The 17,915-nt window shown below is 41.3% G+C and overlaps 1 protein-coding gene across 1 annotated transcript in view; it reads left to right on the forward strand.

Moving 5' to 3' along the window:
* Nucleotides 1–17,915, forward strand: part of LOC119647856 (RNA-binding protein Musashi homolog Rbp6) — a 1,519,969-nt gene that overhangs the window by 1,383,971 nt on the left and 118,083 nt on the right. Inside the window, exon 9 of the mRNA XM_038049124.1 lies at nt 11,034–11,069. Within this exon, the coding sequence (XP_037905052.1) occupies nt 11,034–11,069 (36 nt within the window). The remainder of the gene's footprint in view (nt 1–11,033; nt 11,070–17,915) is intronic.

Below are 17,915 nucleotides of genomic sequence, written 5' to 3' on the forward strand. Positions count from 1 at the left end.
CGGATTACCCTTCGTAGAACTTCTCATCAGTATTTCTTCAACAAATAGTTATATCACTTTTAAAATTAGATGCAAGATTATCTTTTCTTAATCCGTAAGGACTATCTGTTCAACCATTCAAAGAATTCAATTCAGACAACCTCGGTTACAATTTGGCATCATTTCAACACCCTTATTTTTTGGGTGACTTTTAAGGGAAAAGTTATGAAAGAAACAAAGACCGCGGTTACTTCTTTGAGGAATATAGAAACGCATGTCCTCATTAGGACCTTTTTAATTCAACTCTCTTATCTGGTGGAATCAAGCTCCGTGGCAGTGCTATCAAATCGTGCAAATGTGTGGAAATTTCACCCCAACTTCACGCTATTGCACCCAGCTAAACGCTTAACTATAAAATACAATACACAAAGTTGCTTCATATCTTTGAAAATATGGTAGGCAAAAAACACAAATTGAGTTGACATTTTCACAAAAATAAAGACATATCTTTGACTTACACACATCTTTTGTAAACCTATATCTCTACTTAAGTAAATTTGCCAAATCTCCAGTGTCTAAACTGATTAGATATGAACACGATTGAAAAATATAAAAAATAATTTCCCACAATTCATTGGGTTTTAAAGATAAAAGATAAAATTTTTTAGTAAGGTTTAGGCTAGCAGAAATATTACTAAAGATATATACATAAAAATCGCAAATATTCTAAGATTTGTTTTTGGTGGATAAAATATTTATTCCAAAATTATATACATACATGTGCAATACAGAACTAGGTTTAGTGAGCATTTTTAAAACCATATAATGTGAGATGTATACTCGAAACAAGTATCTATGTACGATTTTTGAAGTAATTTTCAGATTTTTCATAATTCCTAGTTGTACACATTTAGGATTAGGCCCTTTTAAAACTAACATAAATTGGAAACTTAGATTTAGAATAAACTTTTCATTATTGTACTCAGATGTCGACTATATTAACATATATTCGTAAAATGTTAAAAATTAGGCTCTATTAAATCTTTATGTGTTTTAATCAGTGAAAATTGCTTAGGAGCAATTCGTTTTAAATAAATGGAGACAGTATCGAGGATTCTAGGAACTAGATACTTAGCCGTTAAGCTCAAAGTATAGACTTAGATGGTAATTGTAATTAAACTTATTCAGCAGACGCTGATAAGGAATTTGTCCCGGGAATTAGGAGTCAACGTAGTGTAAGAAGATACTTTCCAGCTAGGAATTCATTAGATGTAAACAGAATTAACAAAATCTATAATGATAGCATCTCTAGTTATTTTTTGTAAAGATATTAGTTTTGAAATTTGTATTTTTAAAAGTGTAAAACTTAGATAATGACCAATTTAAATGTTAAAAATGTTTTAATACTTCGAAACTTAACCAACAAAAAAAAAAGATTGAAATCTGTCAAACGCATAAACTCAGCTAAAAATATCGAGCGGAAACAAAAAATGAATCTTTTAAAAATTTGTTTCACTTTCCTAAAGTATGAACATAATTAACTTAGTGAGCAATTTAGATTTTAAGTTGTAATCCTAGCGCTAAACACAAATCCTTCTCCTGCTGTGCAAGAACCAAATGGATGCTGAGTTAAATCTAAAAACAAAAAGTTTTGAAATTCTTGCAAAACAGATACAACGAAAGAAAAGCCAACAGCATTTCGTCAAGCTTCAGTTGTTTTTCATAGTGTACAACAACAACAGCGGCAGCAGAGAACGTTTTCCCAGATACAGTTTTCAAAATGTTTTCATTTTTCATTTGTTCTTTCTGTTAATTGATGTCTATCAATTAGAGTTTATTATTTTTCACGCTTTTATAGAATATATAACCAAGATGTGTGTGCGTGTGCGTTTCTTTGATGATACTCTATTCAAACGTATAGAAAACGTATAGATACCGTATATATCTTTAATACAAACCCATTTATCTCTTAGCTATATAATGATATCTGTGAATTTAGTGGTGATACTCTAGTGATCGGTTGCTCAAATAACTCGAATCCTAGATCCTAGTGACAATTTTTTTTTATTGTTTCTATAATTTGAGTGTTTTTTCCACTGCTGTCATACGTTTTAGCAAACCTAGATGTACTAGACATACTCGTATAGCTATTAATTCTCTATAATTCAATGGCATTAGATACTTTTAGCGAATAAGAAAATTCAGTCTCTCCATACTAACAGCAATTTATATTATCCTTAGAATAATCAATATTGTAGTTCGCTTTAGAATGTAGTGGTAGTCAAAAATCATTTAAAGGACTCACTTAATGCTATATTTTGTTACAGGTGAAATTGTTCAGTATTCCAGTCTGACAGTTGACAGTTTGCAAAGGTCCAAAAACTGACTTTCGTTCAATGTGAATCTTTGATTAAATTGATACCTTGTTGGCTATCATTCGTGTGCACCATTTGCAAGGATAATCAATACTTTGCTAGGATATATAGGAAATTGAATTTCTTAAAGTATGCTCCAAGTTACTTCACTTGGAAAAGGGGAAGAATCACTTAGATATGCAAAAGGGAAGCAGACCATGCGCTATTTCACTGATGGCTCTCAAAAACCCTTGGCATTTTAGTGACGAAACGCCTTAAAAAAAGGGTATTTTGACTGCTAGTTTTGTCCAGAGTCAACGACACAACTCATAAGTGCATACCACCCCGTAGTATTGCAAATAGCACTACGGGCGTCAACACTCAGTTCATAGAGCCCCCTTCAAATTTTCTGTCAATAAAATTGGTCGCACTCGCATGTACTAATTTTGACTAAGGATTTTGTGGCTCTAAGTTCGAAACCAACTGATGAAATCTGTTTAAAACAGAGTCCAACAAGGATCCCTGAAAAAACCAGATGAAAATGTCAATCTCTTGGATTTTTTCATGTCGTCACACCCTGAAAAGTACACAGTCTCCGTGGCAGCACCCTTAGGTAGTTTGAACCATTGCGTTATTTCTACAAAATTTAGTACCACCTCTCTAAACAAAAAGCACCCTTATTCTAGCAAGCGTCACCCTAGGTGTTACGCCAGAGCCCAATGGGTCGGTGGTGTTCGCTGTGAAGAATGTGGACTTCTTATGCGGCTGCATAAATAATATGTATAATTGGTATGCGTATGCGTTCATTCATCCCACATAGTTTTAAAACCTCTAAATCTGCCACCTTGCACCCTTGGTTTACAAGCGACTGCAAAATAGTTATCGATGGTAAAGAAGCGGCATACCGAGCGTATAAAAACTGCCCATCGGAAGAAATGAGATAAACCTATATATCCAAACATAGCATCTGCAAGTTTTTAAATTACTAACAATCTGCATGTGTCCCAATCGACCGGTCCTAATGGTATCTCGCCCGTAGTCCTAAAAAGCTACGCCTCTTCTCTGGCTAGACGTCTGCGCAAACTTCGGAAAGTGCTAACCGTGACCTTTCATTTGATACCTCACATGACTATGTTTGGTGAAAAAAGAAATGTGCACCCCCTTTTACATTTATGGAGACCACCCCCTCCCCCCCCACCCCCCAGGGTTCGACCTAGAATGATATAATTCAATGCGTGCGTGAGTGTTCACAGTTCCCACCTTTAGTGTCAATTGTTACAGCCGTTTCCGAAAAAAAATGCATGTGACAGACAGACAGAGGGACAAACAGACAGTAAACCGATTTTAATAGGGTTTTGTTTTACACAAAACTTTAAAAAGGGGAGACACATGATCTCTCTCTCTCTCTCTCTCTCTCTCTGTCTAATAGCATTAACTTCAATTCTATCAAAAGTTTTTGAAAAACCTATCAACACTAAATTAATGACCCAACTTGACTCAAACCACCTTATCAGCCACAAGCAGTGCGGATTTTGTTCTATGCGCTTGACAGATGACTTCGGTATTGTGAAAAATGCGATGAAATGTTTGAGGTTTCTGAATCTATGCAAAAAATATTTTTCACTATTCGACCTAGCGCAGATCTAGAAAACTCATATTAGACCTAGACTCGAATACAACTCCCTTATTTGGGCGGGTGCAGGTATAACTGCACTGTTAGCTCTTGATAAAGTTCAACGAAGAGCATTTAAACTCATCCGTGATGCGAGCGTTACTTCACAAATTGAGCCCCTTGAGACGAAATGTTAAATGTCTTTCTCTTCTCTATCATTATTATAACAGTCACTGCTGCAGAAAATATCAGGTCTTATTCCTTGTATAGCCTCTTCTAAACGCAGCACCCGGCTAAGTAGCGGCTCCTATCCCCATACTCTAAGGGTCAGTGCTAGCCGCACCGTAAAATACCACGAATCCTTCTTATCTCGAATGTTGAACAAAGTATCATCTTCTGTCTTCCCGTCTGACAACAGCATCCAGATGTTTAGGCAAGGAGTGCTTCGTCACTTCTTTCACGCTCAATCCCTTCCCAATTCCAACCCTTAACTTCCTTCCACCTCGCCAAGGCTATAGCTTTGGCATTATCATAAAAAAAGTGAGAAAACTATCCCCACTCTCCCTGCAGACTTATTCCTAACATGAATTCTTCCTTTGGGTATTACTAGCTACGCTATGAACTCCGGTCCATTCTGTCATTCACATGCTATCGCCTAGTCTAGGTAAACTCGCCTAGTCCAGGCAAACCCACGAGAATCTAAACGCTTCCTGAGCCGTTATCTAACCAGCAAAAAGAATTTCTACAAAAAAATGATATCGAATTCGTGGACCTCGGCGAATAACCGGGATATCTGGAGTTCCTTATTAAGGGAGGCATAGACCGGATACCGATGAATGGCCTTGATCTTGTTATAAGTGAATTCTATGAATCTACTTCCGTTCTCAATAGTTATGTCCCGAAGACTATGACCACCGTAGTTTTCGATCTTAGCGTTTTCTGGTATTATCCCCATTTTGTTCAAGCGCAATGAATTAAATACTGACTCAAGGACACTACTTTCGTCTCTTGCTGAATCCTCCGAACCTTCTGGTTTTCTCGACACGCATACATTCTTTTGTGGACGAGAGTCAAATACCTTACTCTCTAGTGATTTACTTTCCTGGACCACCAAGATATCTATTTTCCATTTTTCGACCTGCTTTCTAATCAAGAGGCGCATATTCCAACCTCCTTGGCGACGATTATCGATTTAATTTAATGTGATAGCGTTTTGCACTGTTGAAGCGAAGATCTGTTTGCCAAAGTATCGGACTGCTCACGACTTTTTCGCGTCCTTTAAGACCTACCGCTGATTGCTGGCTACATCATCAAGACTGGAAAAGAACTGCAGCCGAAGCTTTTCACTTCCGCAACCTTCTGCTAGCCCATCTTGAACAACAAATTATTTGGTGAGCTTTTACGAGCCGTTTCGCTAGTCCGTAGTCCGTCCATTTTTTATGAAACGGTTTGGAGGTCTGTAGACACTTTTAATCCAACCACACCACCCCCAATCGGAGGAGTCGTCAGCTCATCACTCTTTTACGCCGTTGAACACTTTCCGTTGACTGTATCCCATCTGGTGTTTTCCAAGGTCTGCATTTTTTAAGGATTACCAGTGTGGAGGTGAAAGTTCAAGTTGAGGGTAGGACCGTAGATATTAGGTCGGCTCAAATTTGCCAGACATTTGTTTAGGATTACAATCGTAAATCTTCCACACATAAACCCTTCACCCTACCTCCATTTCGTGCCTTAACCTCTCGAGTACATATTCTCAAGTTGTCACTTGCTAACTTCCCTCAATTCCTAAGCCTTGGAAATGGTCTTCTATTTGTCAACTGAATTCTCCCACTTTTTCCGTGGCTTCAACCTTGATTAGTCTTCCCCATAAATACTCGTCTCGGAAATATATCTTTGTGAATTCTTTTCGCATAGTTGAAAACATCTTCAAAAGCAGAAAGTGTAGAAATTCTTTGGTCAAGAAAGTCTTCCCGAAGTATCTTCGCCTAAATGCTAAGGAGATCGGGCAACCATGTGAAATTCAGAGCCACTTTCCCCTCTTCCTTACATTGGGTACATATAGTCAAGAATTCCATCCAGTTTCTGGAGCAGGGGGATTTGATCCCCATTGTTAGGGTACAATGGAAATACCAGTCAGGAGGCCTAGGGGTCTTGCACAAAGAAAACAAGGACGCGGTAGCCAACTTGTGGTTCAGGTATTGGTGTGTTGTTGTGTCGATAGCGCCTACAAGATTTCCCTATCTCATGTGACAATCCATAAACAGCTCTGCAGTGCCATATTCGCGCATCCATGTGCTCGCAACCACGTAGTCGCACACCACCACTGAATCACTTATCCACCACTAAAACCAGACCTAACACGCAGCATTTTTCTCGCGCATTTACCGTAGACGGTAGCACATGCGCAATGCTTTTTCCTCATCGTACAATTTCGAACAATGCGCCGGAAGTGGAATCTCATGTGCTTAGTCTTCTAGGTTTGTATAGAACTAGTTCCATTTCACGAGAGATAAAAATTTCAATATCCATTCTTTGTGCTGTTTACAAATATCTTCCGTTCTAGAATGTGCGTTTAACATCCTCCCAAAATTTGGATTTATATAATAAAAGAAATTACGCCTACCTTGTAATTTTAAAATAATCTTTCGTCTTCAAAATCGTGGATGTAGTTCAAATATCACGTAGTGCCATACAAAACTCGATTATTTTCAATCGAAATGTGTTTATTCCTCAAAATATTTACCGTTGACATCTATGGTTCGTTGTCAACGTCTTGGCAAATCAAAAATTCCTTTTCGCGAAAAAGCTCCTTTTTTTGTTCCATCAATTTTTCAAAGAGCGAAATTACAGCTTGTTGTTTGAAGTAGCACTTTTCATGGAAATCTTTTTCTAGACCTCGGAAAAGACGATAACCTATTGGTGACATCTCTAGAGAGTATGGGGGGTAAGCCCAAACTCCGTAATGCAACTCCTCTAGCTTCTGCAGGTTGAAACGGGATACGTGCGGTCGTGCGTTATTGTGTAACAGACTTGGTGCATGACTATTCACCAGAGACAGCTGTCTTAAACGCAATTTCGGGTGCCTTTCGTCCAATTGTGGACAGTTTCGCCGAGATCTAGGAAAGAATAGTGAGTGACGTCTTCAGAAATCCACCATCGATATCCCTAAAAGCTATCTGGCGTCCTGGTCTACGCCATCGATCCATCTCAGGGAGGGTCTACCTCGTCTTCTTTTTCTACCATAGAAATTGCTTTTATGGACTTTCCTGGCTGAATCGTCTTCATCCATACGGATTAAGTGACGCGCCTACCGTAACCTATTGAGCCGGATTTTATCCACAACCTGACGGTCATGGTATCGCTCATAGATCACATTGTTATGTAGGCTACGGAATCGTCCATCCTCATGTAGGGAGCCAAAAATTCTTCGGAGGTTTCTTCTCTTGAATGCAGCCAAGAGTTTACAAGTTTTCTCGCTAAGAACCCAAGTCTCCGAGGAATACATGAGGACTGGCAAGATCATTGTATTGTACAGTAAGAGCTTTGACCCTATGGTGAGACGTTTCGAGCGGAACAGTTTTTGTAAGCTAAAATAGGCTCTGTTGGCTGCCAAAAACCGTGCGCAGATTTTATCCTCGTAGCTGTTATCGGTTGTAATTTTCGACCGTAGATAGGAGACATTATCAACGGTCCCAAAGCTGCAGTCTCCTAACTTTATTCCCATCGAGCATCGAGGAGTGCGGCTGCTCCCTGTGCTTTTTGAGTTCACAGACTTGTTGGTTCTCCCAGGTTTCCTTTTTCTGTCTGTGAAGTCGTTTCTCCGCTCGCCAGAGTTCGTGAGAAGTCTCCTCGCGTGCCCGCGTCGTTAAAGAATGCAACATTACTCGGTATGCAGCATTCTTCCGTTGCTAGCTTACATTCATCGTCGCCTGAATACGGGCTCCGTCCCTACTTATCATATCTGGGACAGACTTCGAGGGTTCGTTCTACTGCTTCCTAGAGGGCGTGATTTTCATGAGGATTATATTTTAAATTTGCCTCGCAAACACAGAGTGCATAGCTGTTCGCGTACGTTTTCAAAGCCGATAACAGGAGGTTTAATTTTTTGGCTGACCAAGATACCTACTGCGAGCACATGGTTTACTGGATGGCCACTATAATATAAGGTGTAGTGACTCTTCTCCAGGAAACCGGTCCAACGCATCTCCTGCAATGCTATTACATCGGCCCTATATAGGGACAGGGACAGGGTATCAGCTAGCTACTTACAACTCCATCTCTGTACAGGGAGCGCACGTTCCATGAGAAACTGCGCAAATCGTTATTCCATTGTCGCTGCCGGGTTCGTCGTTGTATTATCAGTCCAGCCCGAGACTCCTAATGTGGTTTCGTAACAAGTTGTTTTCCGTATTAGCCCCACCCAACCCTCAACCTGGAGGACCAGTTGGAACAACTTGTCCTATTTTTAAGCGCGGGAGACTCACCTTTATCCTTCTCGGTCTGCAGCTTTTCGTTACGAAATATGAAATGTGGAGGTGGAGATAGGGTTTGGTAGTAAAGCTGTTGGTGTTGGTTCAACAGGCGTTTCCCAGGTTTTATGTTCCATGGTGGGTACCAACCCACGTTTCCGCCCCGGGGACTATACTGCCCTCTAACCACAATTGATAGTCCCTTTTGATGAGCTTTCACAGATCCCTGACTTGAGCTCTTGGCGCAATCGTGGTAATTGCATTACTACGAGAGGGTAGAACCTAATAAATTCTTCGTTGCTCTGAACCGAACTTCCTATTCATCGAATTTTTCATCAACTTTGAATGAAATTAAAAAGTATGCAGGATTCCCACAGATCGTCAATTTTCCATATGGTAAGATTATATTCAAGTCCCAAAGGATGGTCATTTACGCCGTCGACTAGGTCCTGTCAGCAGTAAGCTTCGGCTTTATTTGTAGTACTGTGGAGCCTCCTTTTAACTGAGTTCTCTTCCGCCATTGGAGTGCATGCCTTCCGGACGTTTAAGCGTTGTATCAAATTGCGAAACTTATGACACTCCTTCCGAAGGTCTACAATTCCTGCCGTCCACTATTATGTAGAAGATTTTTTACCGCCGGGTGTCCTCCAGGGCATGGAAGCTCCGCAGGCTATTGCTAGCACGTTCATTACTAATGCAAAGTCACCACTCTTTGAAGTACCTTCCATCGTGACCTTGTCTGTTCCAAAAGTTTCGACAAATATCCTGTTGTTCGTGACGTTCAACACGCAGAGAGCCCCGAGCTAGTGTATACCAATAAATAGCGTTAACCACTTCAAACGTGATACGTTGGTGCTAACCTGTAGAGTCCAGACCTCGTCACCCGTACACCGATGGCGCCAGTGATTTCGACCCAAAGATTACATCGAGGATAATTCCTTCACAACCTGGGCGCCGGAATGTTGTCGAGGATACGATGGTAGAACTGTAAGCCCGGTCCTCGTCGCCATTTTCAAGATCCTTTTCCCTCTGGAAGCTCGGTGAGGTATGCTTCTCGTGTATTACTCGGTAGCGTTCACCATAGCAAGCTTTAGTCTTGAGATGGCCTCCTTCACTTCCACCTTGTTTGTGGGATAAGGATGATTTCGGATTTCAAGAGAACGCATAGGGTCTAGGGTAGAAACCAGAGCGTTTTCTGCTTCGCCGAACGTAATATTATTAGTTTCCCTTCGGGCCTAATTTAACGGGGACTCCACCACCCTTCGCTTTCGCATAGAAGGCACTTCTGCTCCATTGTTTTCCGGCTTGATCTTATAGCAGACTTTGCTGAGAACAACCATCTAATCTTTTCCTCTGGTGATCCACCATTCGTAACTGCCGAAAAAATTGGTGACGGCGTGGTATGTCGTTTGCTTTTGTCCTTCTCACTTTCTTCTTTTGGCCATCCGATTTTCTCCAGTTCGTTTTGCATTGGACTATCTGGGATACATTTGGCACTTACGGTGTCTTCTGAGAAAAAGCGGTTGTTTCTGCTTTTCGCTCTGTCCGCTGCTGTCCACACCTGCCCGTAGAAGGAAATGCGGTCCAGGAGTTCAGCGAATTCCATTAGTTCGTTCTTTAAATTGATTGAGAGGTTTACGTTGGCCTCAATATCTAACTATATCAAAACAAGATTTTTCATTGAGCAGGAAGTTATCTGTTACTACAAATCAGTGTTAATACTATGTTCGCTGCTTATAAGTTCACTTGAGCCCCTGGTTGCCTACCATAGTGCTAATTGTATTACTTCAGTAGTATGCCATACACCAATTATTTGTGGTTCTAAATAAAACTCCTGCCTCCAAAAATATATTTTTAATCAACTTTTAATAAAAATAAGAATTGCAAGTCGGCAAACTTGACTAAAAAAAACTTTAAATGACTTTTGACTACGACTCCACCTCTCTGAAGGAAACAATCTAATATTTCAAATAAAATCACGATGGGCAATAAATCTAAAGTGAAAAAACATTTAGTTGTAGAATAGATGATAGAAAAATATAAACAAATCTAAAATATTTACGCCCAAATTAGTGTCGACTTAGAGTGACTAATCTTAGATTTGTCACGAAATTTTAGTATTAATCAAAATCCAATTTTAATTGAGATAAAATATAATTTTAGAATGAAATTTTATTCACCAGTTTGGACACTGTTTATTTGAATTTGTTATTTATGCGGAAAGAAACCTATAAAGAGTTATCATTGCATTTAATCTTATACTTTCTCATGCTCATTAATTATATTTTACTATTCACCATAAATTATCTATTTTTTATTTGTCTTTTTGTGAAATATTCATTTTTTAGAGATCCGCACAATCTAGCACTGTCCATTTTACGTTTTTCCGAGAAATACTGTTTACATATTTATTTTTAGAATAGAATTCCATTGTCACATTTCCATTGAATTTTTGTATTTTGCCCGCTTTTACGTATGCCAAACGTTTTATTAAATTATTAGATACATGAATCCATCGATATATTTTATATTAATATCATCAAATCCATATCAAACCATTCTTAGGCAAATTGTTCGTCATTTTATTTGTTTTTTTTATTTCTTTTCCGATATTTCTAGATAATATTATGTGGGGGCTGGGAACACTTCCAGATGGTAAGTAGCACGAATGTCGATATTTTGAAAATTTATATTATCAATACTTGCAATTTGATGAAGACCTTGTGGATAAAATTAGATTTTGCATTGTTCAATGAGTTTAAATTATTTGATGCATATCACGCATGTTATTGGTTTGTCGACTCCTTATTGCTTCGTTCATAAGAAAGCATTTTCCCATCCTTTTTTTACAGCATTTACAACGGAAAGTAGATACTTTGTGTTCCCATGCACAAGGCATGCATTAGAGAGGAAAACTGGAGGAAAATCGATTGACGTGCAATTATTTAATATTTGATGGAGTTGGTATTATGATAGTAGGCTGTCTACGTAAATTAACACTTAATCAAACGGAATTCTAAAAGAGTGCGTGTAAACCAGAGTCGTGTATTCCTGCCAGGAGTAGGCGGGTATCCTCATTTCTGATGTGATCAAGGTGTGTTACGTCACTAGTCTAATGCAGCATCTTCGTCTCTATTACCGCGAGGCACAGTTCATTGTCTTTTATAGTCGGAAAACCCTCGGAACCATAGACCATAGATTTGAGACGTTCGTTGATACGTCGATCACAAAGACCACCAGTTGTGAAACGCCACTTTATCCAAGTTGCATGCCTGAAACAATTTCATAATGCAGTTCTCCATTGACCCCAAAAATTTTCGTTCCCTCAAGTGTGATACCCAGCTGCTCTCTGCTGTGTCAATCACTATTTCTTTAGAAGCTCGGTCCTCGCATCACCAGAGATGGCTGAGGAATTATCTTAAAGGAAATTTAATTGAAGAAAAAGAGTGATCATATTCTGACCAAAAGTCCGGGGCGGGGGGAGGGTATGTCCGGTGGCTGAGTATATAGATGGTTTCAGTACACAGCAGATACGAGTATCATGCACGTTTCGGTCCCAGTGGCGTTGATCAGGAGACACGTTTCCGTTCAGACGCATTCGCTTGAAGAGAGTACAGAGCGGTGAACACGTGCTTAATGCTCCGAATTTCGTGATATGATCAAGCACGACGATAGCTCCGACGTTTCTCGACCTACAATAAGGTCGATGAACAGCTTCTGAAACGTTTGGGCGCAGCACAAACATGCATCGCTCAAGCCAAGGAGACCAAAGACAAGGAAGTTAAAAACCAAAAGGCAGTAGCAGAAAAGGCGAGAAAAGGAAGAAGGATGGCTTAACGGACATAGCCGACGGAAGACAAGACATTTGCGAAAGTCCTTAGTAAAATCTGCTACAGGATGACACCCGAAGACAACGGAGTAGAGGTGTCTTCTATAGGGAAAACCAGGGGTGGCGGAGTCCTCGTCGAACTAGGCCCGAAGGCAACTAGCAAGAGTATGTTCCGAGAAACAGTCAAGGGGTTATTTGGGGAGAAGGCTCTTGTTTCTAGTCTAGAAATCCGAGATGTTGACTGCCTCAGAGAAAATGTCGAAGTGGAGGCGGCCAAAAGCCTGAATGTCCAGAGGTAACTAATGCCCAGATAGGTATCACCTCTGTGAATGCTCAAAGCTAAAAACTCACTGTGGCTGAAGCTCCCGGGCAATATTCGAGGAAACTCCTTAGCAGGGGGAAAACCAAATTTGGATGGATAATATGCAGGTTACGAATGGGGATAATCCCTATCAAGTTCCAGCAGTTTAATTTTTTCGGCTCACATTCCTCTATCTACTGCGAAATCACTAAAAAGGGACTTAGTGTTTCGCACGGTACACGGTCTTGCACATCCCGTCATTTGGACAACGAATTGATTAGTCTCCAGCAAGTATTTCTAGCCATGCATGAACAAGGACGTGAACTCTTGTGCCAAAGAGTGCATCACTAGACATGCTAGGAAGGAAGTGGGTGTATTCCCTAAGTCGACAAGGCGGGCCCACGCTATACACCTCAACATTGTAGATTCTTTGTGAGGCGCGTACGATTGCTCGTTGGTCGGTTTACGCGGTGGCCTAAGGCAACACCTATAAAGGACATAACAGGATAGTCATGGGCTGAGGCCCTCTGTCGATAGTAGATTTCGTGCTTTGGTGTTCTCGTCGTCATCATTATACCACGGAATGCAATTTGAATCTACTCTTCTCGGAGCTCGAAAGGCTTCTGAGATTTAAACGCCGGCGGGCAACTGCATACCATCCGCAGTCCAATGGGATGATAGAACGTTGGTATCGGACGCTAAATACAGCCAATACGGTGCGCGACGGACCTTTCTGGTCGCAGATCTTGCTTTCCGTTTTACTTGGCCTCGGTGTAGCCGTTCGCGAAGAGTTTGTTCTAGCCCTAATGAGCTCCAGTGCCAGAAAAACTTTCGACTCCTTGGCGACCTGGTCTTTGACGAAGGCCTTGAAGAGACCGGACCACTACGACCACTTCGAGAGGCTAAATTAAAGCCACCTCCGCCATCTCGTCACAGACAGCCGACTGTCCACACACCTGGGAAACTTGAAATTTCTACCCACGTTCTGATAAGGACTGTTGCACTCCGGAAGCCGCTGCAGCCACCTTACAAGGGCACCTATAAGGTACTCGAGCATGGGGAGCACTCGTTTAACCTGGACGTTGGTGGCATGCTTAAGAGGATCTCCTTGGACAGGTTGAAGTTCTTTTTCCAGGAGGCAAAATGTTCGTTTTGACTTTCTACAATCGACTGCAGTCCAGTAGCTTCGCTACAGGTTCCCTCGTCGAAACTCCTAGAAGTGCTGTGGCGAAGCGATACCAGCCTCTCAAAGAGAGATTGCAATCTGCCGCGAAGCCAATTGGAAAGAACGGGACTATTTCACATCATAAATAAGAACGAAGTTGTCATTCGAGGAGGGAAGAACTTCCGTCCGTGAGCCCGCAAGGTAACGTACGAGAATCGGTTTCACTGATAATTCCTTAGCTTAGCTGTTGCTAAGATCAGCGTTGCCTGAGAAAGGGGGGATTGGGAATGTTCGAGTGGGCACAGTGCTTCAGTATGCGGCTAACCGAGTGGAGGGGATCTACATGTTATAGTTCTATCGTCGTTCCTTGTATGAAGTGAAATGAAAAGCGCGATCAAATGATATAATGGTGAGTTTCACCAGCCGGTTATCAACTCATCCGATTTCTAGAATGGCATCACGGAAACTCTGAGATTGCGATTCGAACACCGTATTGAGTGTGTGGGCTACCAAAATAGAGAAGTTTACCGTCACTTTTATCGCGTTCGCGTTCTATATCACAGCTTTTGGCACCACCAACCTGATGTGTTATAGAGCGCAGATATCAATGCGCTTTCTTCGAAGGGCTCTTGTGAGCTCCTCGATCTTTCCAGTTTCCCATATTTCGACAGGACAGGGGCTCGTCCTGCCACGTCGACTGAGCATTTCTCCAAGGCTTATGTCACAACACGATTATTTTGTTTTTAAGGACATTGGATGTAATTTTTTGGTTGGTCTGTCACAGGATCTGTCATCAAGAGTGATCAGGTATGATTTAGGATAGCGGAATAACTCCCACTATACCTTCCCTATTTCTTTCCCTAATCTAAGCATTTTACTTTTGTTTTAATGAGGGTAGTGCAGAGTAAGTTGCCTCAAACCATCCGCTTTTACCTGGGCTTGCTAATAGACCCTTCTTGCCTCTTATTACATTTCCGTGAAGACATAAAATTCTGTGACTTTCTTTATTTCTTTCTAAATCTTATGAAAAGTTCCATTAATTCAAGAAATTCTTTTTATTTTTTTTTTTAAATTTAAGTAATTGAACGAAAGTCAGTTGAAATTGCGAGATAATTTTTTAACTTTTAGCGGTTCAAAAAAAAAAAAACAAATTGAGGAACTGATATAATTAAGACTTTCCTTTTCAATTCGCTAGTCATATTTTTTAAGCTTGCAAATACGGATATTTCGGGAACCGTTTGTTGCCTTCATCAGTGCTAGCAAGCGAAATTAATAAATACGACTAGCGAAAAGGCTAGTCTTAATTATTTTAAATAGTCTAATCCCTAGAAACACCTCGAGATTATATTCAGAAATTGATGAGACTTTTCCTTTATTGACTAAAATTATTTGCCAGAAATCACAGGTCCTGTATTTCGGGAACCAATTGTCCGCTTCATCAGTGTACACTCTTATGACAAATAAGTTTAGCCAGTAAAGGAAAACTCTCCTCGACCTAATTCTTTTATGAAGTGTCCTTAAATGATTATTGAGCTATAGTAATTATTAGTTGGGGCTACCAATTTTCATTGTTAGCTTCTTAACAGTACTTTAAATTACGCTGGTATTATCTGTTTTCGACAAAATCGGCCTCAAATATGATATATCAACAAAATGCTGAAACTATTAATGAATCATTATCATCATCAACCGCGCAAGAACCGGTATCCGGTCTAGGCCTGCTTTAATAAGGAACTCCAGACATCCTGGTTTTGCGCCGAGGTCCACCAATTCGATATCCCTAAAAGTCTACTTCATCGCTCCATCTTAGGCAGGGTCTGCCTCGTCTTCTTTTTCTACCACAGATATTGCCCTTACAGACTTTCCGGGCTGGATCATCCTCATCCATACGGATTAAATGACCCGCCCACCGTAACCTATTGAGCCGGATTTTATCCACAACCGGACGGTCATGGTATCGCTCATAGATTTCGTCATTGTGTAGGCTATCTATCCTCATGTAGGGGGCCAAAAATTCTTCGGAGGATTCTCCTCTCGAACGCGGCCAAGAGTTCGCATTTTTCTTGCTAAGAACCCAAGTTTCCGAGGAATACATGAGGACTGGCAAGATCATAGTCTTGTACAGTAAGAGCTTTGACCCTATGGTGAGACATTTCGAGCGGAACAGTCTTTGTAAGCTGAAATAGGCTCTGTTGGCTGACAACAGCCGTGCGCGGATTTCATCATCGTAGCTGTTATCGGTTGTGATTTTCGACCCTAGATAGGAGAAATTATCAACGGTCCCAAAGTTATATTCTCCTATCTTTATTCCTCCCGTTTGACTAGTTCAGTTTGATGTTGTTGGTTGGTTGGTTTGCCTTCATTGATGTGCTGCCCAAAATCTTGCCCTGATTACCGCCTGCTCTCTCTGGATGAAGGCAGTTTGTACGTGTCGGGTGGTTCTTCCCATGATGTGGATATCGTCAGCATAGGCCAGTAGTTGGGTGGACTTGAAGAGGATCGTACCTCTTGCATTTACCTCAGCATCACTTTCTCGAGGGCCAGGTTAAAGAGGACGCATGATAGCGCATCCCCTTGTCGTAGACCGTTGTTGATGTCGAATGGTCTTGAAAGTGATCCTACTGCTTTTATCTGGCCTCGCACATTGGTCAGGGTGAGCCTAGTCAGTCTTATTAATTTCGTCGGGATACCGAATTCTCTCATGGCCGTGTACAGTTACAGGAGTATAGGATTCGTTTAGTCTCCCTGTTTTGTTCCTGCAAGCGGCTCCTTATTCTCGTCTTCTCGGAATCATCAAACGCAATCAAAGGTTTGCTCTCGATGGTTTGTACTTGCCAAACTCCGTGGGATGTTTAACAATGGAGATAAGAGACGGTAACTTCTGCGCGCAATCTTTGAGTCTTGGCTCTGTATTAAACTTAACTCGTTGGAGTCAAAATCTTAAGCAATGGTCGAAGCTCTTGCTCCTCAAGACCCACAGTTTGATCTTCAGTGTCTCAGGCTCTTATTGGAGTATTTCCTTTGTCTCCCTTTTCAAGGGCTTATCGACGGTCGTCGCACACAGGCTGTTTAGGCAGTGAACGAGAATTTTATATACATCTTCATCGCTGGTAAACGAAAGTATCTCTGAATTGCATCTCAATACCCTTAACAGCCAGAGTTGAACATATGGTTTCATCTTATTTGGCGGTACGTGTATGGTGTTTTCAGTCCATCAATGACTGAATGGACTGTGGACTGCTCAGGCGTGACTGACAAGCTTATGCGACCGTGGCTGGTACAAAAAGGGGACCCACTTTTTTCTACAGATCTTGAGGTTAGCATTTCATTCCGTCATGTCGGAATCTCTAAATATGTAGGTGCGTGGGCATCCTGCCACAGTAAATATGTACGTTACTTAGAGAGTCAGCAAATGATGAGCTTCGATTCCCTAACTTCCCCTCTTATAAAATTTCGCTTGCGTTGATCGGGTGGCAAGTTACTCTGAAAAAAAGCAGGGTAAGTCCGGAGAAAGTTTTCCCAATAGTCCATTCCAGCTGTTTCCAAAAGAGCAATTTTTTTATAAAAGCGGGCGAACGGGGGAGGAACTAGGATGGGGGGCATGCAGGAGGGGTTTGGGAAAGGAAGCTAGGAGTGGCGCTAAGGATGGGTAGGTTTTGAAAGCTGGGATGAGGAGTAAATGCCGTTGTAGAAGATTATTCTACCGCCGGGGTCGAAAAGGTGGTTACGGGACTGGAGAGATAAGAGGATTTGAGGGAACAGATGAGTTCGTAGAAGATTCTCTTCGACGATCTCGATCTGCATGGCCTGGGAGATAAGTGGATTTGGGTGGGATATGGATTTTTCTAGGAATTTGAGGGCATGACGGGCTAGGACGGCGTCAATGCGGGGTGTTTGAGAGGAGTCGTAGAGGATTTGGTTTGAGATGTATTTGGAGCGGTTTTCGTTCTTGAAGATATTGGTACAGTGGCGGAAGATTCTGCGCTCTTTGCAGCGGATTCGTTCGATTTGGTGGGGGGAAGCGTCGGACCAAAAGATGAAGCCGAAAACGAGGAGGGGACGGATAAGCTGTTTGTAGCAAAACAGCTTGACTTTCTGAGGTGCTGGGCTACTGTATTTTAGGATTGGGTAGAGGGATTTGAAGGCATCTTTTGCACGGTTCAGTGCCTTCGTGATATGTGGGAAGTGGGATAGGCGGGGATTGAT

Source organism: Hermetia illucens, chromosome 2 (assembly GCF_905115235.1).
Source record: "Hermetia illucens chromosome 2, iHerIll2.2.curated.20191125, whole genome shotgun sequence".
Taxonomy (NCBI): domain Eukaryota; kingdom Metazoa; phylum Arthropoda; class Insecta; order Diptera; family Stratiomyidae; genus Hermetia; species Hermetia illucens.